The 25,132-nt window shown below is 44.1% G+C and overlaps 1 protein-coding gene across 1 annotated transcript in view; it reads left to right on the forward strand.

Moving 5' to 3' along the window:
* Positions 1 to 25,132, forward strand: part of PRCP (prolylcarboxypeptidase) — a 299,660-nt gene that overhangs the window by 133,299 nt on the left and 141,229 nt on the right. Inside the window, exon 3 of the mRNA XM_085623236.1 lies at positions 3,720 to 3,821. Coding sequence (XP_085479362.1) covers positions 3,720 to 3,821 — 102 coding nt within the window. The remainder of the gene's footprint in view (positions 1 to 3,719; positions 3,822 to 25,132) is intronic.

The raw sequence follows: 25,132 nt of genomic DNA on the forward strand, positions 1-25,132 counted from the left end.
CCTTCCCCCCTACCACGGAATGAATGTGACGCCCCAGAGAGGGAGGGAGTGTGGGAAAAATGCTGCTTTTACGCTGCCTGGCGGCCCTAATTGTAATGGCCAACGTCAACAACACCTGACCTGGCTTCCCAGTGTGGTCTCTCAGCCTCTTTGCACTCCCTTCTCCCCTGCCCCCAATAGCCTCAGTGTGAGAGCCTGGCACAGGAGTACAGTAAAACCACTGCTTTTATGCTGAGCTGTTCCACCTGCCCAGTCCCCTCCCACAGGGGCTGAATTGTGAATGGCCTAATGGCCAGAGCAACACTTGGCCCGCCTACAACGCTGCTGCACTCCCCTCCCTCCCCCATCTATCATGGCTTAGTGTGACGGAATGACAGGAAGGAATGGGAAAAGCACTGCTTCTGAGGTCTGGGCCAAGGTGAAGATGGCCCAAACTACAGCCACCTAACTGGCCTCTCAGTGACGCTGCTGTATGCTCACGCGTCCCAGGGGCCCACCTCTAAGTGCAGCGCTTTGTGCTGCAGCCCACCTAACCTTGCCAGCCCCATATATATGGGGCCTAGTCTGTTATACATACGGGCTGAGTGGCCAGTAGGATATTGTGGGTGATTGTCCTCCATGAAACCAGCCCATAGCTGGCACTCAGGCATCAGCCTATCGGCTGGCGGCCAACTGTCCACTTTGCCAATCCAGCCCTGCTTATAAGTAAGTTAAAGATGCCAATCAGGTGTATACCAATTTTACCATTTTGAAAGGAGGAGCACGAGCACATTACCACTGGTTTGCCGGGGTTAAGTGCAAAGAGTTCTATAGTCGACAAAAAATAGGATTCAGCAGAAAGCCCAAAAATTCGGGGTGACCCTGCAGAAAGGGCAAATTGCCAGCCGCCTCCATCTTGCTCTTCTGTGTAGGGCTCTTCAAGTAACATATCTTAGAGAATTTAATTTGTCATACATGCCATCACACGTCTATCCAAAATGGATTACAGATGTTTAAGTATTTCAGTTATTCTGATTTTAATGATGCATCATAAAAATGCCTCAACTAAAATTTCCAAACCGTGGTACAATGAAAACCTAAACACGGAACGTCGCAACCTTAGGGCAGTTGAACGCTCCTGGAGATCGAATCCCTCTTCGCACCAACTCAAACTCCTAAGAGACGCCAGGAGCCTTTACTACAAACAAATCAGGAACGCCAAGTCTAACTATTTCAGACTCCAATTAGATCAAGCGGCAAACCGCCCCAAGAAACTGTTCGAATTGGTCAAACAGCAATCAATTGTAGGTCCAAACCTATCTGAACCTGGAAGCAGTCCACCCTCTTGTGACGATCTTGCTTCTTTCTTCATTGAGAAATCCAAACTCATTTCATCTGAGCTCGCTGCTAAGAATGCCGGACTCCTCTCCTCCAGGGTAGCCTCTCTACCTGTCCTCTTTGAAAAGCTCAACTCTACCCCTCTGATACCTAAGAACAATGCGGCCTGGGACACCTTTGCCCCGCTCAGTGAACAAGATATCAAAAAGATTCTCCGGAATATCAATCCTTCTAACCACTTCAGTGACCCGTTACCCCCATCCATTTTCAAGGAAATCATGAATGCACTCATCCCTACCTGGACAAGGATTGTAAATGCTTCTCTGTCACAAGGCACAATCCCTGATTGCTTAAAAGCAGCCCAAGTATCCCCTATACTAAAAAAACCTAACGCTGATAGGTCAGACCTCAATAATTTCCGACCTATTTCCAACATACCCACCCTTGCGAAACTCCTTGAAAAATGCGTCCAGTCCCAACTCTGTGCTCACATTGAGAACTACCAGCTCTTGGATCAACATCAATCTGGCTTTCGGACAGGGCATAGCACTGAATCGGCCCTCACTCATGTTATGGATGACATTCTAAAGATTCTCAATCAAAACGATTCCTGCCTCCTGATCCTCCTTGACCTTTCCTCTGCTTTTGACACGGTCAACCATGACAATCTCTTAGCTATCCTACAAAACAGGATGGGCTTTGGTGATCAGGTGCTACAGTGGTTCTCGTCCTTCCTCCATCACAGATCGCAAAGAGTCAAGGCAAATCACTCTCTCTCCCAGCCCTCTCCTGTTCTCATGGAGGTCCCCCAAGGATCTGCCTTATCTCCTATCCTCTTCAACCTTTTCTTGGAACCATTAGCTAACACACTCAACTCCATGGAAATTCATTCCACATGTATGCTGACGACACGCAACTCTACTTGAAAATCTCATCCCCGGAAAACCTCATATCACTCAACTCCATCCTAACGTATACTCAAAACTGGTTAACTGAGAACCATCTCCTGCTCAACACCTCAAAAACGGAATTCTTGCTCGTCTCCCCTCAGAATCACACCCCTAATCTCGACCTCTGGCTGAGCCACCTCACTGCTTTCAATTGCACTCCGCTCATCGTAAACTCAGCCAAATCGCTAGGAGTCACCATGGACAAGAACCTGAATATGAAAAATCATATCAGCAACACTTGTAAAGGAGCAAACCACTTGCTAAGGACACTCAGAAACATCAAACCTTTCCTTCCACTTAAGGATTTCAAGCAGTTGGTTCAAGCGCTTGTCCTACCGAGGCTAGATTATGGCAGTGCAACCCTCTGTGGCCTGCCCAAATACACCCTGGCTCCGCTAAGGGCCTCATTGAACGCTGCTGCTAGACTGGTTACAGGCACCAAACGCAATGAGCGCATATCGCCAGTACTAAAAACTCTAAATTGGCTCCCCTATGAAGCACGAATCCAGCTAAAAATTGCCACGATGACGCACAAAGCTATCCACTTCAAGACGCCCAGGTATCTGGCGCAAAAACTTGAACTATCTTGTGGTGTAAGAGCCTCTAGAAGCGCTACTACCTTACTCTTGAAACCACTTATCCTGAACAAAAAGAGAACCTCTAACAGAGCCTTCTCCGGCGCGGCTCCAAAGATTTGGAACTCTCTTCCTCCAGAAATACGCAGAATTACCAGAACAACGGTGTTCAAACTGGAAGTCAAAAGATTCCTGATGAATAAACTCCTTCAGGAATTGGGCTAACCCCCTGGCCCGTTGACATTGTTCTTACTTCCTCTGTTTCTACATTTACTACTATACTTTTTTTTTTTTGGACATACTGTGTACACTGTCTTCTGTTTAACATAACTTATTTGTGAACTTTTATGCACTTTACGATTCATTTGTGTTCATCTTGTGGTTGTTACTTTATTAGCCTCCAGATCGAGTATGATTGTAAAGCGCTCTGATATCCCGTGGGATCTTGTTCGCGCTATATAAAACTTTATAAATAAATAAATAAAATAAATAAATCTATTTTTGAATGTTGCTCACCATTAGTTTTTTTCCAGTGGTGTTAATGAGGAATGTGTTTATGGGAATGCTATGCAATTTTGTGTCTAAAGTTCATCTGAATACTCTTAGTTAAATTACACAAGACAACCAACTTCAAGTTTATTGGTTTATTCTGATTAAAAAACCCATATAATCACCATAGAACGTTCATTAATGAATTGCCCAAAACACAAGACTTAAAAGCACATTAAAACGAATACCGATGTAAGTCGACCACACAATACACACCTGTATTGCTCGCCTTAGTTCAACTGCTTTACTGATACATATTTACAAAGCAGTGCTTTGAGGATTGTATTGTATAAAACGTTTAAATTGTGTTACTGTTCTCTCGCTCTAGGGGTTCATGTGGGACGTGGCTGAGGAGTTTCAGGCTATGTTGGTGTTTGCTGAACACAGATACTATGGACAGTCTTTGCCCTTTGGACCGGATACCTATGCTGTAAGTAGTTTCACTTTCCTGTAGCTTTATCATTCTTTCCTTTATGTTAAAAAAGCAGATTATATGCAGTCTTCTAAGTACTGTGTTGTATTCATACCCAGAAGGGGACTTGTGATCACTTTATGGACGTTGATCCAACACAATGCTAGGACCTCACAAACTTTGACCATGCTTGCCATCACAGAGTTGTCATCTTATCATCTCCTTGTCCCCTGACCAGCCTCCTTTTTGCTACCACAGGTCATAGAGTGTGAATTACAAAAAGTTATAGAGGGCAGCTGGAGTTCTGAACTCATTCTGTTTGTGCCTCTGTCTCTGTGAACCCTGATTCCAGGGGTATCAAGAAGATCGCCAAATCAGGGTAGGACAAAAATAGCAAGGGCTGGGTCTCTTTACCCTAATATGACATTTAAGGGATATGCAGCATCAGTTTGAGAAACTTGAGCCTGTGAAAGAAAGCTTCACAAATTCACTGGAACTTGGAATTTCCATCAGCCCTTGTGTAGTAGGGGAAGGTGATGGGGGGGGAAAAAGTTCATTGGTTTTATTGCATTCTCATTCATTGGTGTTTCTTCACGCCCGGAGCTTGCTGATCGTGGGCCTAGTATGGATACAGGGCAGAGAATTGTTGTGGGTTAATATGCGGCATTCCACTTAAATCAGTTGACGAATTTGTTTTTACGGTGGATGGAATGATTAATTACAAGTAAAACTGCCAAGTAAAAGAGGTAAAAGAATTACACAAAATAATCCATACTCTAGACCTCTTGATTGAATAAAAGGTTTTTGTGAGCGTAAGCGCACAAAAAAATGATCTGTGTGTGAAAAACTCAAGGTTAGATCTTTTTTGTGTGAACTATTTCAGTGAGAAAATCTAGAAGTATGTCTTGAGCAAAGGATATTTTGATTTTTAAATGAAAACCTAAAATTATTTAGCTAAAGCCTTATTTGTAAACCACAATTACTTTGACTAATATTACCTCAACACAGGCCCTAAATTCACCCTTCTTGGACCAGCACTAGCACCACAAACTGACTCCGACTTGAGTTACAATAGTAAAATAGCCAGTTTAGAGTAATGACTATGGTAGAGTGTTGGTGTGGGGGTGGTAGAAGGTCAGACAGGGAAAAGCTGAGCTCTCGTGTGGTAGAAGGTCAGACAGGGAAAAGCTGAGCTCTTGTGGCAAAAATATAGCACACTCAGCCAAAAAGAAAATTGCAGCAAGGGCAGGTGCGTTGAATGAATGTGCTCACCTCTTTGCCTTTCAGAAAATCTAAATAAACAAAGCAAAGTTACAGGGACATTAATGAGATTATGGTATTTTCTACCATAACATACTGTATTTTCTATGCACCAAGCTTGTCTCGCAGTCATTTTTTTTTTACTTAAATGTTTTTTGTTTTTGTAAAGCTCTAAATAAAGCAACAGGGCTCTAGCCTTAACATCAAATATCCTAAAAATAAGCAATCCCAGGCTGCACTTAAACAAAATGCATGTTCCTTCGAACAAAACACAAACCAATCCTAAAACCCAACAATAAATGAGTCCATAATGCACAGAAAAGATACACTAAAGACACATAGGTAACTAATAGTTAACAACATACTCATGACAAAAGGAGGAAAAACTATTGAAGTAGGTGGTATAATGCTGGAGGTCAACTAACTGAAATCATTTACTTGTGGATCCATTATTTTCCATTTTCTGTGACAGTGAATCATTTTATGTAGAGAAATACATGAAAATGTTCACAGGCCAAGACCACAGCCAGATTCTCCTTCTCCGGCTGAGAGTAGGTATGTTTTGTTTCAGACAGGCTACAACTAGCATAGGCCACAATGTGTCTCTGAGCATCCATATGGACGTTGTGTTGATCAAGGATTGACCCTTGCCCTACCGGACTTGCATCAACTGTTATTTCGGTATGTAACTTGGGATCCAATTAGGCCGTTTCAGTTGCATTCTAAATCGCATCTTTAGTGTCTTTGAAATTCTAGTCGCATTCCGGAGACCACTAAGATGGTACATTTCCCTTTGTCAAGTCTTTTAATGGGGCACTCACTGTAGCAATGTTTATCTTGTCAATAACTGGCCATGCCTAGAATGAATCGTAGGATGATAACATTCTGGGGGGGTGGAGGGAAGTGGATGACAGTGCTTGCACCCTGTCTGGGACCGGAGTCATTCAGCAATCAGTGAAAATATGCCCAAAAATTCAAAAGTTGTGGAGTTCAGTGGATATTGGGTAAATTCCTCAGGCTTGAAAATCCGCTCAATTTGCACCTATACAAAAGACGGCCAATGTTGTAAATGTAACAAACTATCGTCCTACCTCGTTGCTCCCACTTCTGGGCAAGTCGTTGGAAGGTCTGATAAATAAACAACTTTCAACCTATCTTGAAGAGAATAAGATCTTGGACCCATCACAATCTGGGTTCAGACCCCCCATAGTACAGAGACTGCCTTGGTTGTGGTCACTGACTCAACAAGACTCTCCCTTGATACTAGAACTCCATTAATGCTAGTGCTGCTGAACTTGTCCGCAGCTTTCGATACCGTATCCCACACCAGGCCGAATCAAACACTGCATGAGATTGGTATTTTTTGGTACAGCTTTACAATGGCTTCAATATTTTCTAGAAAATAGAACTCAAACTATTGCGCTGGGTGCACTCAAGTCTTGATCCATGTTGATTGACACCGGGGCATTCAAGTCTTGACACTCTCACCACTTTCCCCTGGTTTTTTCGCCATGTTCAGACCTGGTTTGGTAAGCTTGGTCTAACTTCCTTCTGGTGTGATCCCCAAACACTAACAGTACACTCAAAAAGCACCTGAAGCAGATATATTGGAGTATGTTCTGAACACTCTTCACCAAAACCCCAGGTTGGGAAAGTTGACTTTACAATTTCTTGCTAATAAACCAAATCCAAGTTTCGAAGAATATGTGGACGTTGTCCAACTTCATTTGGCAAAAACGCTGTACGTAAAATTTTGTTTTGATTTTCTTTAACCCCTTGTGTGCCCTGTCCTTTCCCCGCCCTGTGCCGGGCGTTGAATTAGCGGGCGGGGTTCATGACGAGATAGTCTCGTCATGGGCACAGCGCAACCGCGCTCCATGACGAGACTATCTCGTCATGGGCACTGAAGGGGTTAAATCAAAGCTTTTACAATAAGGTGGAAACCTGCCAATAATGCTAAGGAAGAATTTAACTGCACTTTATGTACTTTGGAAGCTACAGAAAATCTTGCACATATTTTATTCTTCTGTCCAGCATATGCCAATTCTAGAATGAAGTGGATTCGCCCAATTTGCCACAATATGGGATTCAGGAAACATCTAGATGCAATGAGAGTCTTACAATGCCACTACTCCGCATATAGTTTTTAGTTTAAGCAGTTATCTAGTAGATGTAAGATTTTCACGGAAAATGGTGGGATTGGAATTTTAATTTGTCGTGGCTTTATTCCTTTACTAGGAATTTTACCTTTTTAACTGATTGTATTACATATAAACGTCGAAAGATTGTTCTGTGTATGCATTTGATTTATATTTCTTGATTTGTACTGCATGACGATTAAGTTGTATGTATGCTTTTAATGTTATTTGACTGAAATAAAAACAATTTTGAATTTGAATTTCAACTCTACGGTGCAGTTGGGCAACTGGGCAAATGCCTTTATTGTTATGAAGCTGTACTTTCATTTTCTTGAGCTTTCCCAAGACCCATCACAATCTGGGTTCAGACCCCCCCATAGTACTGAGACTGCCTTGGTTGAGCACATTGGTTGTAGTTGAGGGATATCAACCCCATGTCAGCAGCAGCGGCAAAACTGAGCAAACAGGTACTCGACCATGTCCCTTGTAGAACATAGGTAGTTGGTGGAGGTTCGTACCCTTTAATTTCTGCAATGATTTTTGGGAAAAATTGTTGTATCCAGGAAATGTGTTGTGTTGAACAATAAATACATTCTTTATTGTCTTGTATGCACAGGTTCATGTTGAAAAGCACAACAACAGCCAACACATGTTTCGCCCAAAAGGCCAATCGGCCAGGGGCTTTTTCAAGGCAAAAGTCTATCAGATAACGTCAAAAACAATGGGGTTGAAAACCAGGAGCGTGGTCTCGTTAAGCTCACACTGTCTCTGCGATCCAAAAGGAATGTAGAACATGAATGGTGACTTGCATCAATGTCTTTTTGTGTTGCATTTTCGCTGTGAATGACTCCGTTTTAAAGCCAAGGGTCAAAAGCTGCCTAGGTATATAACTTCATGCCTAACGGAGTGAGGCGAGGCACAGGGGATGTTAAACCTTTCCACTGGTATGATATTAACTGATGCACTGCTGTCTATGATGAAAGTTATTGGGTGATCGTTCCCTTTCAGTGTAATTTTGGTACAGTGTCTAAATGAAGTTTGGCGCTTTGTTTGGTAAGCTTCCTTTGAACTGTGATCTTCTTTACAGGCAACTAAGCCATCATGTGCACGCTGTCCTTTGGTATATATCATCAGTGCCCACACATATTCTTCACTAGTACTTGATAGTGATATTGAAGAACCTTCGTACAATGATCTTGACGAAAATTGATATTGCCTGGTTTCTATTTGTCATAGTTGATGTGGCCTTTTGGTTTTAGGGGCGTGGCGAAACCGCTTCTGGAACTTTCTCGCGTCCATCTTTTCTTGACGTTGTGATGCACTTGATTTTTCTTTAGCTCGGCACCCAGTTATGAAATGGTTCTCTTTCCCACAAACTTTGCTGACTTGTCCTATGGCTGGACATTTAACTTTGTGAGGAAATGAAAATCCACATTAGAAGCATAGCTTTGTTTTCCATGAAAACGTCAACTTAACGTGTATCTTGTTTATGCTTGTGTTTGCTTTTCAGTCAAAGCTGATTCATTGTGTGCTGTTCCTGTTTCCATGTCAGCAGTTTGTCGGTCTGCTCGTTCTTCTGCTGTTGCAACCATTAGCATTTTCTCTAGACTGTGTGTTTCTCTCAGCATGCGCTTTCTAAACCGATCTGAAAGGCTGCCATCAATAACTATGAGGTGCATGGTTTCTTCGTCGGTGAAGTCGGAGAACATGCAATGTTTAATGAGTCCACCAAGTCTTTCAACAAATTCATCCATTGTTTAACCAACCTGTGCTTGGTTTAAGATATACCTTTCATAGTCGACATTTGGGATTGAATTTAACTTGACCTCCAACGCTTCTTTTGCCTTTTGGTACGATTTTACATCAGTCAGTGAGATTTTCTTTAGCACTTCTTTCTTTCTTTCTCTATTACCTGCAAGGTTTTTCAAATATCTGAAGATCTTCTTGTCATCTTCTTCCGCTAGCGCATCTATGAATTCATCAAATGTTTTAATCCGCGCAGCCCACCTGGCATCAATGTTCTGTTTCTTAGAAGTGTCAAAAGGTGGTGGTGACTTCAGGAACATAAGTGCAGTGTAGTTTGCAGTCACTTCTGCTGCCATTGAGAGCACGTGCTGTTCAGATGTCATTCGCCGTGCAGGGTGGCACTGACAGCTTCTGAAAGCACTGGCCTTGTGCTTGAACCTGGGTCACAGAATATTTCAATTGGATTTGATGATGGGTAAGTTTCTTGTATCTTGTCGCTATCATTTTTTTTGTTGCTTTGTCTGAATAATCGTTCTGTATTTGGGGCACAGCGCAGTGTCTCTGTTAACCACCTCATCAGCGGATTGGGCGGGCGTTTTAAATGTGCTCCTCTGCCGGGGCTTCGATCTCTTCTGCTGTTGTGTACTGGCTGGAGCAGGGCTTTGACTCCACATGTGCCAGTCGCAGACCCCTTTGCATCGATTCTGGACACACGTGGCACACATGAGCAGTTTGCCATATTGTTGCAAACTCTCAGGGAGAGCAGTCTTGTCTTCTCTGGCATATATTCCCTACTCGTCACCGGTTGTAGCGTCTTCCCCAGCCCAGGAGCATGCAGATGAATTACCCCTCACGGGAGCTGCGGTCAAGCATTACGTTATACTTCAGCATAGACTCATGCACTGCACATTACAGCATACTTCCCATTAACAATACCCTAACACCTCCCCGCATATGAAGTATTTCCTCTTCAGAGTTGACCCAAAACCGCGAGGGTCCTAGTGTGCATAACATCAATATGCTACACCTACCTTGCCAGGGTAAATGAAGAGACCAATGCAGACATCATTCCGGGGAAAATCAGCTACTGAACTCCTTACGACGTCATTGCATTCTTTCAAACTCTCAAAGCTCTGTTTTGAATTACCTGGGAAATTGAGATAAAGCACTGACCACATATATGACGTGGTTCTCCTGGCTTCATTAAACAAAACCCCCATCTGAAGTATAAATCTGTCCCTCCAAGTAAAAGGCTCTAATATGTGACACCCTTACATGAAATCAGACGTAAAAGCATCGCTGGTTTTGATGATAGTGCCTTCCTCCAGAAGTCGCCAGTGGGCGGCCAGACTCTAACAAGGGCAAGGGATTAACATTCTACTTTATGGAGTATTTGTTAATTGATGGGAATGTCAGCCATTTCACTTTAAACGCATGGAAAATCAGGGGACATTCCACTATTGCCACCCCTGAAATCAGGTATGGTCTTCCAAGACAGCCTACTTAAAGGAGTTCATTGCCCTATAAGTCTTTCCTGCATCCACCAAATCAGATGAAATATTAGTTATGTATGTTAGATTCCCCGCTACGCAATACACACTACTTTCCAGGCATCAACTGCACCATCCTTTTCCTCTCATTTGGATTTTCTTATTAATACCGTCCGACCGTGGTTGTTTGAGATTGACGTAGAGCATCACAAAGGTCCTGGGGCTAGCCTTTGTCCCCTGAAATGCACTCCCCCTCACTACAGGATGGAACTCCCTCTGAGGACTTGTTAGAAACAATTCAAATTGGGGAATAAATATTGGAGAATCCGAAGAAAGTTTGAGAAGAAGTGGAAACCAAACCTGTGTCTTCCAGAAAGACATCAACAGAATCTGGTGGCATATGTATCAAGCCCTTTTCCCGTTCGCAAACGGGCCGATTCTCAGATTCTCAGATGTATCATCCCAAAAGGGCATCGCAAATTAGAGAATCGCAAATTTGCGATTCTCTATTTTGCGATTGCATTTAAGGAATTGCAAATTGCGATTCCTTAAATGCAATGTAACAAGCACCCAAGTTGTGCGATTTCTACTTAAGAAATCGCACATTACCACCAACTTCAAGTTGGTGGTAATTTGCGTTTTATTTTAAAGATGCACTTTTTGGCATTTTTCAAAGTGCCATGTGGCGCACATACATGCCCTTAGGGCATGTATGTGCGTCACATGCGCAAACATGGTCAATTCAGGGGTGCATCAGGGTGTCCTTATGATACCCTTGCACCCTTGAAATTATTCTCAATTTGCGATTCTCTAATTGCGAATCGCTAATTGAGAATGTCCTCCCATTCATTCCTATGGGCCTTCTGGCCCATAAGAATGAATGGGAAGGTATTCCTTAATTGCGATTCGCAATTTGCGAATCGCAATTAAGGAATGCCAAGGAATTGCTAACAATTTGCGACTTCTTACTTACATCTCGTTTGCGATTCCCAAATAGCGATTCTCAAAAAATCGCTATTTGAGAATCGCAAATAGAGAATTTGATACATATGCCCCCAAGTCTGCCTGCAGATGGTGAACATGCGATGTTACTCTGTATCAGAAGAGGGGTTGCATGCCACCACATCTGTAGGGACTGCTGCCTCCAGATGTGGTCTGTGCCTGCAGAACGAGGGCACATGCCTGTTCAAACTCGATGCAAAAAGGATCTCAGTTGAAGAACCCAGAGAAATAATTTGGAATATCCAGCGATGCAACATGAAATCACTGTCCATGTTGGATTTCCCTGGGAAGTACAGCTCTTGAATCAAGGTTTTGCGTGCCAAGCGAAAATGCCAACATCTCAGTGCCAAGTCTGCCAGAATCCTGCACCTCATGCATGCCGAGTGGATTATGTACCAAACCGTCAATACATTATTAATGTTCAGAAAGATGCAGCACTGAGCTCTGTCCTTTGAAAGTCCTATTACCACAATTCTAGTTCTAACCATTACAAGTGAGCAATATGGAAGGATGCCAGTGTTGCTGTTAGCGCCTCTGAAGGTGTGTTGGCTGGTAAACTACTCTTTCTATTATTGTGGTCATTAATGCCCCTTAGGCCCTCCCCGGATGGTGTTTCGGGTGCCCGGGCTGCCTGGGTGCCCGTTAGGCACCGCACCCTGAGATTTTTCCCATCGGTTTATATATTGGTAATCTAGCCAGTGAAAGAGCTTTGAACACTGGTCAGTGAGTGACAGGGTAGTGAGAGAACTCATAGAGGTTGTTGTTAAAGGCTCGCAGTGTTTTTGCTCTTGGTAGCAGATATCCAGCTCTGATCAGTGCGCTCATGAATGATTCAGTTTGTGCACCACCACTTCCCGCACACTGACGCATCAGTTGCCAACCGGAATTTACAGTGCATGGTTTGTTGTCTGAGACCGCCATCTTGTGGGCAAAGTATATGATCCGTTGAGTCGCCCCAAATGTATCCAGTTGATCCGAGTAAAGCCAAACTCCCGAGGTGATTTCTATAAGGGTGAAGGTGAGGAGCATGAACACTGCATACTAGCCAACAGATATGCAACCAAAACCTTTTAAGATTTCTCAAGTTTCAACTCTCCTAATTAGCACGACTGCACTTGAACTTTGGCCTACTTGTAACATCACATCAAATCATTTGCCATCAGTGGCGAACGAGTTTAAGGTAGGAGCATCACAGCGGTGTTACAGAAGCACGTCAGCCTCGAGGCGTCCTCGAAGAGGGGTGCCAGAGCATGGCTCTTCCTTTCCTGCTGTCTGTCCAGACCCGGTCAGCTGCTAACGCTCGCATTGATCTGGTCAATAACTGCTTTGTAGCAAGCATGCTGGCTTTTTCCCAAGGTGTGTTAATGTTGGGAGCCTATTAACAGTCCATTAAAAAAAAAATGCTTGTTTTACACATAAAATCGAAGTAAACATTGCTCTCTCACTTTGTGAGGGTTCACTCCTTAATTCACATCACGTATTAAAGCAAGCATTGACAATGCAAATCATTTAGTCTCTTGTGCAGTTGAAACTTTAATAAAGAGCTTCACAACACAATAAAGGTACAACACGGACAGCAGCAGTACGTCCTTCCCTAACACAAACAATTTGTGAAGTAGAGGTGATAGTAGCAGACGTACCATCACTCAGATCTCTCCCACATATAGGACAGGTACAGGTACAATGCAGGTAGCTAATAACCTAAAGAGGGAATGAGAAGGGGTAAAGGATTGGTATTTAGGGGTCCTATAGCCATCCCTTTTTGTGACCAAACTTTGCACAGTGCTGTTACTAACTGCAATCATCATCATAGTAGTGAGAAATAAAGCTTATTTCCCACTGCTTTGATGTCACAATGCACAGTCCTGGTGTTGGAGCTGCCTTCTTCAGTCCATGTTTCTTTATTTGTTTAAAATGCTACATTTTGAAAAGCCTGTTTTCAATAGTGGATAGGGTTGGAAGCCTCTTATAGCATACTCTGTTAGAAATTGCGTTTCCTGGTTTGCTTAGGTATACACCCAAGCCAGGCAGGACCCTCCACTCTAGACAGGGTAAGAAAGATACACCCTTAATTAACCTGTGCTCACCCTCTGGTAGCTTGGCATGGAGCAGTCAGGTTTAACTTAAGAGGCAATGTGTAAAGTATTTGTGCACTCTTTAATTACAGTAACACAGTGAAAACACCCCAAAAAGACTCCACACCAATTTAGAAAATTAAAGGTTATTTATCTTATTCAAATAAGACCAAAAGGACCAAAATTCAGTTACTACTTTAAGATATGAATGTTTCAAGTACGCAGATCAGTACAACGTAGGAAGTGCGCGTGTGCTTCTATTCGGGTATTTACAGTAGGTTTCTTGCGATTACAATTATCGTCGTTGAGGATTGGCAGATGGACTTCATACACGTTGGAGTAGCAAAAGCAGTGCTCCACAAGTCCTTGGGATGGTTCTGTTTGCACAAAAGGGCAAGAACTCGGTGTGCACACGAGAGACCTCGCTCGGTCCCTTGCGACCGGGAACTTAAAAAGTCAGACAACTGCAAATGCACAGTGCGGACAATTGTTAATAGTACCTTCCTTCTGGAGTGTGCAGTGGTGACGGCCTGTGGTTGCGGCCCATGTCACCAGAGGTCTCCTCTAGCGATAAGGAGAGGTGACGTCGGCCTCGCAGGACCGTCCTCGGTGGTCCGATAATCCAATGGCACTCGTCGTCGGCGTTCTCTCTTACTACGACAAGCGTGCAACCCACTTCAGCGTGCAGCATTCGCTCAGCTGGGGCGTCGGCCTTGGAAGAAGCTCTGGTTACTCCGGCAACACGAGGGCGGGGGGACCTAGCTGCAAGGGGCTTCCCTTGATGCATCTGCACCTATTAAACGGTAGAGTCACCGGCTGCAGGCGTGGTATCGGGAAATCATGCACTTAGCTGGTAAAGCAACCCAGATGCATGTGCGTGCCCTGGGTGTACCATAGCACGGAACTTAGAGCTACCTGCAGCTTGAAACACGCACTGGTCAGTAAAGTTGTAAGCGCTGATCTTAAGAGGCATCCACCGCAGTGTGGATGCAGATGAAGTCTTTGATGGCCCTAAGACTTCTAAGAACAGGAGGCAAACCAACATGCCCTTGGAGTTGTTTCAGGCTGCAAGAGGTTGTAGAGTACGATCAGTCCTTCTCACTGCGAGAGGAAGCAGAGTAAGTTGCAAAGTGGCAGTCCCTCCTGACAGCACAGCAGCAGCAGGCCAACACAGCAGAGCAGTTAACAAAGTGGCATCGCAGCTCCTCTTCTTGGCAGAGTCTGTTCAGGACCCAAAAGTGAACTGAATTGGGGGTGTCAGGGTCCAGTACTTATACCCAAATGTGCCTTTGAAGTGGGGGAGATATCATAGAGGCCTTTGAACCTCACAAGATCCCTAACCTTCCTTCTCTGGCTCCAGACACACCACAGGGGAGTATGCAGCGCTTCGTCTGGAGACAGGCACTCCCCTATTCAGGTGCAAGTGTCAGCACCTCCCTCCCAATCTACCTAAGGAAGGCCCATGAGCCTGGTGATGGGCCATCAGGGTACACATATCACACCCCTGCGCCATTTGTGTGACTATCTAGAGGGAATGCACAAAGCCCAGCTGTCACCCTAACCCAGACATGTATTCAGAGACAGGCAGAGGCACAGAATGGTTAAAGTAAGCAAATGCTAACTTTCTAAAAGTGGCATTTTATAAGACTGGCAATTTAAAAAACAACTTTACTAAAAAATGTGGTTTTAAGTTGTGAGTCCAGAGACACCAAACTAAAATTTTATATCTGCTCTCAATTGGAAATTACACTTAAAAGATGTTTTAAGGCAATCCCCATGTTAACCTATGGAGAGATAGGCCATGCAGCAGTGAAAAACAAACTAGCCATTTTTTTCACTACCAGGGCATGTATAACTGAAAAGTACATGTCCTAACTTTTCAAATACACTGCACCATGCCCATTGGGCTATCTAGGGCCTACCTTAGGGGTGACCTATACGTAATAAAAAGGAAGGATTGGACCTGGCAAGTAGGTTAAGTTCCTAGGTCAAAATGGCAGTTTAAGACCCACTAATAGCATTTAATTTACAAGCTCTGGGCACATATAAGTTCACTTTACTAGGGACTTGCCGGTAAATTAAATATGCCAATTGTGGCTAAGCCAATGTTACCATGTTTAGAGTACAAAGCATATGCACTTTAGCACTGGTTATCAGTAGTAAAGTGGCCAGAATCCTAAAGCCAACAAAAACGAGGTAAGAAAACAAAAAGAGGAGTGCAAAAGGTTTGGGGATTACCCTGCAGAAAGGGCCAGGTCCAACAATAACATTCTAAATTGATAACTGTGAATAAGTGGTCTGTTTTTCACCTTGGGTTTCTGGCTGACATTACTGACAACTTGTGCTTTGCTCCCGCCGTCTATTTGATGTCACCTCACAGTAAAAAACATACCAGTTATTCACAGTTACTCACCTGTAGTTCTGTGCTTTGTACTGTCACCGTAAACCAACATAAACCACTTGAAATGCAACACTCCTGAAAGAAATGCTAAACTGCTTATGGAATTACCCTACATTCATGTACTCGTATAGGATGTTGAACCTTTATCAGTGGGTTCCTCATCTAGCACTAGGAAAAATCCAAGAGAACTACAGTTCTCTGGTTGTACACTCCCCTAGTTATGGGTTTCCTAGTTTGATTGATGTTATGTCCCTCATGTTGACATTTATGTCATCCTTTTGTTAAACTGTCAGATCCATATTAAATGTTTAGTTGGGTGAGCTATAAATGCTTTTTATTGGTGTCTCCCTACCACAAGATTTATGACAGAAAGGGTAAATCAAGGCACCCTACTTCTCTTTTCCATTTGCACCTTCGCCAGGACTGTATCCTTTGTATCTCGCCTCAAGTACTATGAAACACTTCCTGGTCATAAGGCATGTTATTTAGGTGTATTCAATAATAATATCTTTGTTATTAATTTTAATAAGATGGGGCAACAGCAGTGAAAACACCCTTTCCTTTATAGAACAAGACACCTTAGGCAGAAGTAGTGCAACCTTCCTTCCTTCAGAGAAAAGGTACTGCTGGGACAGCAGCAGAACAAGCTGTCCTCATCATATGATAGATGAACATTGGGCCGCCGCAGTGAAAACTTTGCTTTCTTACAGAACAGGTGCAGCATTGTAATAGCAATGCAAGCATCCCTTTTTCACAGAAGGAAGCAAGTACAAGTAGCTTCCATTCCCTGCAGAACATAATCAGCAAGGCAAAGTCAAACAAGCTTTTATCACTTGTAGACATAAGTGATGTGTTGGTTACAGATGCATTTTTGGCTAGGGTGCTTACTTCACTGAGAGAATCTATAGGTAAAGGGGTTAGTAAATATGTAGGTCTGACGCCATTCTCAATTTGTTGACATTTCACATCAAAATCCAAAACGTCTTGCTGCCATTATGCAGAGGCCTGCTGTTTGTGTTGATTCTTCGGTTTAACTCATATTGATAAATAGTCCTTACCTACTAGGTCATTGTAAGTTGGAGCAACCCAGCCACAGACAAAGTAACTGTGCGCTAGATAGTACAGATATACCAACCTCTTCCAAAGGTTTTGAATGTAAGCTCATTAAAGATGGTGCATTCCAAGCATTGGTGCTGCACCTCTTCAAAATGTTGAGGCTCACCACTGTATCGCAGGGTATGAAGCAAGACTAGAGGAAACAAACATGTGGCTCTGACCCTTATGTCTTCCTGAGTAATGAATGATATGATATAAACAAGTTAGTTGTACCATCATTACACACATGCTCACCAGCAAACTCTAATAGAGGCTCATGAGGAAAGTTTTCTTGAAAATTATTAAAAATATTTATAGAGCGCATAGCTATCCGAAGGCATCCCAGCGCTAGCAGCGACAACAGACTGACAGGCTAATAGTTAATGAGTGGAGTTTTGGAAAAGCCAGGTTTTAAGGCACTTCCGAAAAGCCAAATGATTGAACTCTGAGCGGGGATGGGAAGGAAGAGCATTCCACAGTTTAACAACATTATAAGAGAAGGTGCAACCGCCCCCCTCACCCGCTGAATTCTGGGAACTGAAGCAAGGCAAAGGTTAGTTGATCGTAGGCATCTATTCGGGCAATATGGGGAAAAGACATCTGGGCTAATTGGGGGCCCTCACCCCCAAAAAGACTTGTGGGCTGTGCATAGAGATATGAATTTTATTCTCTCCAGGATTGACAGCCAATGTAAGGCATTCAGCACGGGTGAGGCAGACTGGCTGTTTTAAATAACAAGCATGCTGCACATTTCTGGATAATTTGCAACTTCTTAGTGGTTGACCGAGGGGCCCTAAGTACAGGGCATTTCCTTAGTCCAGGCGAGAGAGAATTAAGACCTGGACCATGAGTCTCCTTGCCAGGAAGTGAAGGAGAGGGAGAACTTCCCAGAGCATCCTAAGGATGTCATTACAGGTGGCAGCCAATTTCGTCGCATGATGATCGAATTTGAGGGACTCATCCAGCCACATGCCTAGGCTTTTGATCTGGGTTTTGGGAACAGGAGCAGGGTCAAGACCATTTGGCCAAGCTGATCACAGGTTGGTGATGGCAGGGTTTTCCAGAAGCATAAACTCCATCTTCTCCCCATTGAGTTTGAGACTGGAAAGTTCCATCCACTTAGCCACTCTTTCTAAGCAGGATCCCAAGTAGGATGCCAAGTTCTCAGAGTGATTTAATGCCACCACTAGTTGAGTATCATCGGCATATGTGACAATCTTAATACCGTGTGGAAGAACTATGTCTGCAAGGGGACTCATATATACATTAAACAATGTTAGACGAAGGGAAGATCCCTGGGGTACACCACAGCTGAGTGACTTACTCTTGGAGATAATGCCTCCTTCGAAGAATTGGAAGATCTTATCTTCCAAGAAGGACTGCAGCCAGGTGATAACACCACCTGAGATTCCTACATTCCCCAATCTGTTAATAAGAATGTCATAGTTAACAGTGTCGAACGCGGAGCTGAGGTCCAGAAGGATGATTGCAGCTGTGCCTCCTTGATCCAGAATTTTCTTGGATTCTTCGACCACAGTAAGAAGGGCGGTTTCTGTCCCATGTTTGGGTCGAAATCCAGTTTGGGAGGAATGCAAGAGGTTGTGGACCTATAAAAACGAGGAGAGGGTCATGTTGATATGTTTTTCAAGGATCTTGCTAATCCCAGGAAGAAGGAAAATAGTATGATAATTTCCGATAACATCAGGATCTAAATTAGGCTTCTTCAGCAGAGCCTTCATCCTAGCTTGTTTCCAGGGTGGTAGCACTAAGCCAGTGGCGATAGAAGAATATATCAATTTGAGAATAAAAGGGAAGACTGTAACCGCAGCCTGGCTCAAAGTGGGAGGCTGCTGGGTCAAGTGGGGGGCCAGTTTTTACAAGTGCAGAAATATTTTTTAGGGTGTCCATATTCATCATGGGAATTTTTTCGAGCAAATGCTCAGGGAAAGGGGGGGGGGTCTGTGTCCCTGGAAGGATGAATACTGGAGGAGGAAGAATGAGGGACGGTTTTATATATAGCCTGAATTGTTTTGTAGAAAAACTGTGCCAGTTTGTCACATCGGGGGGGGTGCAATATCCTGCAAACTGTCTGGAGGGCAATCTAAGAAGACTCTTTGCAACTTGGATGGTGTCCAGAGGAGAGGTGGATGCTAGGTTGATTTTTTTTCTCGTAGTAAAGAGCTTGTGCTGTTTTAACTTCGGATTGGTAAACTTTAATGCAGTACCAGTATTTCTGCTTATTTAGTACATTATAATTCCTTCTCCATTTCCTTTGTAGCCTTTTATAGACTTGTTAATATTCACGGAGCTTAGGGGAATACAAAGGGGAAGTGTTTTCTCTGGCTTTTTTATGACTAATTTTCTTCAGGATAACTTGGTCCAGAGATGCCTCAATCCAATGATTACATTTTTTGTTGGAAGACGTGGGGTTAGAGTCAAGCATAGGCATAGTGTTTTTAAGAGCTGAAATCGAGGGTCCTAAGGGGCGCTTAGACCAAGGACGATCCCACATACTGACAATCCTAATGGGTGAAGATTGTCTCAAGATGTCCCAGGATAGAAGTATCAGTAAGTGGTCTGATCAAGGCAGGGGAATGGGAACACCCACTAGGAGATCAGTATGTTAGTTAAGATTGGGTCTAGAAGGTGACCTTTGGAGTGGGTGGGACCAGGGACTATCTGCTTAAACTGAATAGGTAATAGATCTTGGACTAGAGCAGAGGCATTTGAGTTGGAGTGGCTATCCAAATGCAGATTAAAATCACCTAAAAGAGTAAAATTAGAGGGGACCTAGCCAAGTTTGTGGTCATTTCTTTATACGTTTAAAAAGTTGTCCATTAGCTCCAGGCGAGTGATATGTTAAGATACCCGAGAAAGTGTGGGTAGATGAAAAAGTGATCGTAAAAGAAAGATTTTCACAGTCAGGTAAAAGGTTGGGTTTGAACCGGCATTTGAACACATTTTTTAGTATAATAGCAATGCCTCCTCCCTTCCCTTTTTCGCGGTCTTTCCACTAAATGTAATAACCAGGAGGGAGGGTTTGTACCAAGTCGGGTTCAGACTCCTTGTTAAGCCACGTTTCAGTTAAAAACAAGACATCGGGGGATTCTTCTTCTAAAAGAATGGAGAGTTCAGAGGAGTGTTTAGGTAGGGATCTACGGTTTAATAAAAATATTTTATAGGGTGAAGCAGACCTGGGTTTAGGGACGGACCATAACTTAAAAAAACAGTAAGCACAAGTAGAGACACCCTTACCTAGATACATAGAGTGTAAACAATTTTCATTGACTGATCCCCGCAAACTTAGAAGTTGATCAGAGGAGTAAGTACGTTTATTTACAGATAAACGTGCTGGGGATGTGGCTCCGGGCCCCCGGTGGGACGCGTACGGGCGCAGACAGGCTTGCCTTTGGCGCGCCTTCAGCGTGCCAGTGTCCCGCCCGCTGTGCGCATCCGCTTAGCCTTCGCCCAGCTTGTCCCATTAGTAGTGGAGGAGCTCGTGAACACTAGAGCGTTAACAAAGATGGCGTCCCTGAGTGTCACCGTGGGCTGAAAAGTGCGAGTGCAGTTGGCCCAAAGAAGATTAAAAGCAGTATCCCCACTGTTTAAAAAAACATTCAAATTCAATTTTAGCAATTCACAATTCAATTTTAGCAATTCGCAATAAAATACCCCAATGACAGCGAGCACCGAGCTGTGAGCTTAATCACCCCCCAGTCACCAGCAGTCTGAAGCGAGGAAATGAGATATTGTGTTGCCCTCTTGTACAAGCAACGATCAAGCTGTTCATCGAAATTACAATAATTTTTGTCTTCCATGACTTGATTTATCCTAACTGTCACACATTGAAGTCTATAATAAAAGAATCAAAAACCTCCACTTTCCTTAAGTAGAGTCCATGAATTACTCAGGAAAGGGAGATTATGAAAAAAATCCTCATTTTCTTGGCCAGCATTAGTGAAGTATGCTGCATACACAAAATTACTTTTCTGTTGGTGTATAAGTACTTCATACCAAGTGTATTTGGGATGTAAACCAGCAGCTGGTACAGGCTTTACTTCAGTGCGTGTCTATTTAGGGCACTATCCTCATTGAGGTTTGGCAGCAGGGTTTCACCCCCTGCCCTTGAGTTCATATTGAGTCTGCTAAAAGCATTGTGTTTCCAGGTACCCGGGTGTATTTGACCAGCAGCTACCCAATGCAGTCATCTTAATGGCTCAGCAGTGGCGTAGACGTGAGCCATGTTCCTAGACACAGCACTCAGAAGTAGCAAATGAGAGGGCAGGCTTTCTATCCTGTTTTTCATCCCTGTGTCAGCTATCATTATGATTCTACGCCTGAAGCTGAACCTGTGAGACTGAGCAAATCGGAAAAATGCCTTAGCTTTAACACGGGTTCATTGGTACTTAAGGTATTTCCTAAATACACACATGGCATCCATACAATATTACTAGCAGCCCTGCCAAGTACCACGCATCTAGGTTTAGATTAACACATGTAAGAATGCTTGCTGCATTAACACAGGATTCCAAATGAATCATGCATATCAGTTCAGCAAAAATTATAGACATTCTTTTAATCTCTCCCTGCTTTGAACAGTGTTTTTTTTTTCCTTGCTACTTGCCGCCTCTCTATAAGATCGTAACTGAAATCTCTCACGGCTCCTTTCGAGCATCTGATCGGCTTTTCACCCAGGCACTTTATTGTGAGGTTCAACTCCCTTGGCGAGCCTAATGCGCGCAATGCTTTTCTAGCCATGTTTCATGTGGTTATAATCAATGCTTGTGTAATTCACGGAATTGGGCTTATCCTTGAAGCCTCTACTGCAGCAGCTGAGGTGAATCAATTCTATTTGTGACTCTTTTTTTAAAGTTTGAGTTTATTAAAGAATAGCAGGAAAGATACAGCATTAAAATGAATAAATGAACCTATTTGACATAAAAATGTGTAAATAAAGTGATAATACATGAGAATAAAACTATCAAGCTATAAACAAAAGAAAAATACATCATATAAAACAATAAAGGGGGTTGAAGCAAAAAGCTAATAATATATAACTATTGAAAGAAACTGTCATATTAGTTTAGTTATTCAACATTTCAAGCATAACAAGATGAAAGTTGAAAAATACACTGATAAACATTCGGTATAAAAAAAGAAACTAATCTGAAAAGATAGAGGCAGGCGGGGGATAAATGAAGGTGTTTCCGAACATCATCCGATACATTGGTAGAAGTAACAACTGAAGAGGGAGAAACATAGTATCTAGGCGATGATGAAAACAAACAGCATTCCACCAAGATCTGAAAGTGACTTTATTGGCTTGTTTCCAGTTTGAGGTTATTAAATGAAAGGCAATAGATAATAGTAAATCTAGAAGTTTATAACTTAGTGGTGATTGAGGCCATTTGGGGAGACAAAGCACCTAAAAATATATTTGTGAGAGAAAAAGGGATCTGGACATTAAAAATAGTCTGAATTTGGGACCAGACCCTTTGTCAAAATTGATGGATTGAAGGACATTCAAACAGCATATGTTTTAAGTCTGCATCAGGGCAAGGACAGGACCAACAAGTAGAGGATATATTTGGTGAAAAGGATGTTAGTGACTTTGGGGAAAATAGTGCTCGGTGATAAATGAAAAAGAGGGTTTGTGTGGTGTTAGCAGCCCAGTAGGTTTGGTGAAGCTTAGACCATAGTTTATCCCACGTAGCAACTAGCCAGTCCTGTGAAAAATCCTTTTCCCATGCCAATTCAGTCTTTGATTTTTTTCTTGTTAAAATTTTTATTAGAAACCGTTGGTACACAATAAAGTACAGACAAGGGCCTACAACCACCAGGGCCGGCCGCTATAGAGCCCGAGGGCCCGCAGTGCAACGCCACACATTCAAATGAACCAGAGGCAAAGCTCCCGGCAGTCCGTGAGCACATGTAACAGGCCGTGCCATAGGCCAGGAGCAATCGGAATAAACAGTTTCATTTTTAATTAAATATAAAACACACCCAAGGCAATGAGAGTCCGTAATAGCAGCGTGCTCTTCCCAGGACGGGGAACAACGTACAGTGTCCAAAGCAGTTCTTGTCTGGAAGCGGTAGAGGGGGGCAACGGGAAAACAAAGCATGGAACACACCTCACACCAACCCGCAGAATGTGTGGCTAGGGGGACAAAGCAATATCGACCTCTAATGGCAGAGGCGGGGTGCAGATATGTCCTCGATATAAATTCCAGGGGCCCCATACCTTAGTCCATTTCCCTGGCTTGCCTCTCGCCACATACACCGTCTTTTCCCGAAACATACACCAGTCCATATTCTCCTTCCATACCTCGATCGTGGGCGGCCTCGGGGAGCCCCACAGCTGTGCAATGTTACGCTTAGCCACCATGTACCCCAAGGTCACCCACAGCGTCTGTGCCGCATTACAATCATTCGGTTCCCAGACATTCAACAAACACCTCCTAGCCTCTGGCAACAGAGCAACGTGCGTGACCTCCTCCATTACGGTGTGGATACCGTTCCAAAATCGCACAACCTCCGAACATTCCCATAAGATATGGAGAAAGGTACCCGACAGGCCACATCCACGCTTACACAGTCCATCCATCGAGTAACCCATGCGCAGCAAACCGGGCCCCGTGACATACACTCTATGAAGGATCTTCAGCTGTACGAATCGTAAGCGGGCCGGGATCGCCACCTCTTTCGGGGAGGCCACCGCCGATACCCAGTCCTCATCGTCCAGTTCCAAGCCATCGCCCGTCCATGCCTCCCGCAGACGGAGGAGCAAGTCCGCGCGATCATTAATGAGTTTCTTATAAATCAGAGAAATAGTGCTGTCGGGCACGTAGCCATCCAACACTCTATCCTCCAGCGGGGAGTACTCGAGGATAGCAGCAACGTCTGGAAAAACCGAACACAGCGCATGGTAGACTTGAGCATATCGGAAGTACTCTCGATCGTTTAATTTATATTCAGTTTTAAGCATTTCAAACGTTTTAAAGGACCCCTTCGCCCAAAGATCACCCACCTTACATATACCAATCATATCCCATTTCTCAAAGCCTTTCGATCTCCACAAACAGCCCAACCGCCCAGAGGCATACAACGGCGTCGCCCGAGTCAAGCGATCCCTCCACCCCATCGCAGCATTCGCCGCGTGCCACACACGTACCGCAACCTGCGTGGGTCCTGTCAACCGCGTGTCCGGGGTCACCGAGTACAGCGCCCTATTATAGTCCCCACCCGGGAGCAGAAATTTATCCATCTCGAAGGCCGGATTCAAGGCAGGACCGTATATCCCGTGGTTCACCGCCGCCAACTGAGACGCCCAATAGTATCGTTTAATATCGGGGAGGGCGACCCCCCATCGTACCAAGGGAGCGTCAACTTGGCGAGAGCCATCCGCGGCCGCCCGTCCCAAAACATTTGGCGCTGAAGACCCTCCACCTCCCGGGAATAACGGGCTGGGACGACATCTAGAGTATTTTGCAAAGCGTACAAGAAGCGAGGTAACGACATCATTTTAAACAATGCCGCCCGTCCGAGTGGCGAGAGCGGAAGTCGTCGCCACCTCGCGACGTCGGCCTTCAATCGCTGGAGGGGAGGGAGAAGGTTTCGCTCATAGCGGACCGCGGGATCCAATGAGATAAAGATTCCCAAATATTTGAACCCCAGGGTAGCAATCTGGATAGGGCAATCCCGTGGCAGGAGGGGGGTCTCACCCGAGAGGACGTAAACACACGACTTGGCCCAGTTGATGACCAGGCCGGAGTTGCGACCAAAGGAATTCAGTACGTCCACCAATACAATTAGCGACTGTCGGGGAGAGGTGAGATACAGAAGGATGTCATCCGCGTAAAGGGAGACACGGTCTTCAAACTCCGGCATCCATCTAATGCCTCGTAACGACGGCTCCCAACGCAACCAGGCGGCGAGAGGCTCCAAAGAGAGTGCAAAGAGAAGGGGTGATAACGGACATCCCTGCCGCGTACCTCTCCCCAGTGCGAAGGGAGCCGACACCCTACCATTCACCACCACCTGAGCCAGAGGGTCAGCATATAGCAATTTTACCCAACCAATAAACTCAGGGCCGAACCCAAATTTCGCCAACACGGCCCAAATA

The sequence above is a fragment of the Triturus cristatus genome, chromosome 8 (assembly GCF_964204655.1).
Source record: "Triturus cristatus chromosome 8, aTriCri1.1, whole genome shotgun sequence".
Classification (NCBI taxonomy): Eukaryota; Metazoa; Chordata; class Amphibia; order Caudata; family Salamandridae; genus Triturus; species Triturus cristatus.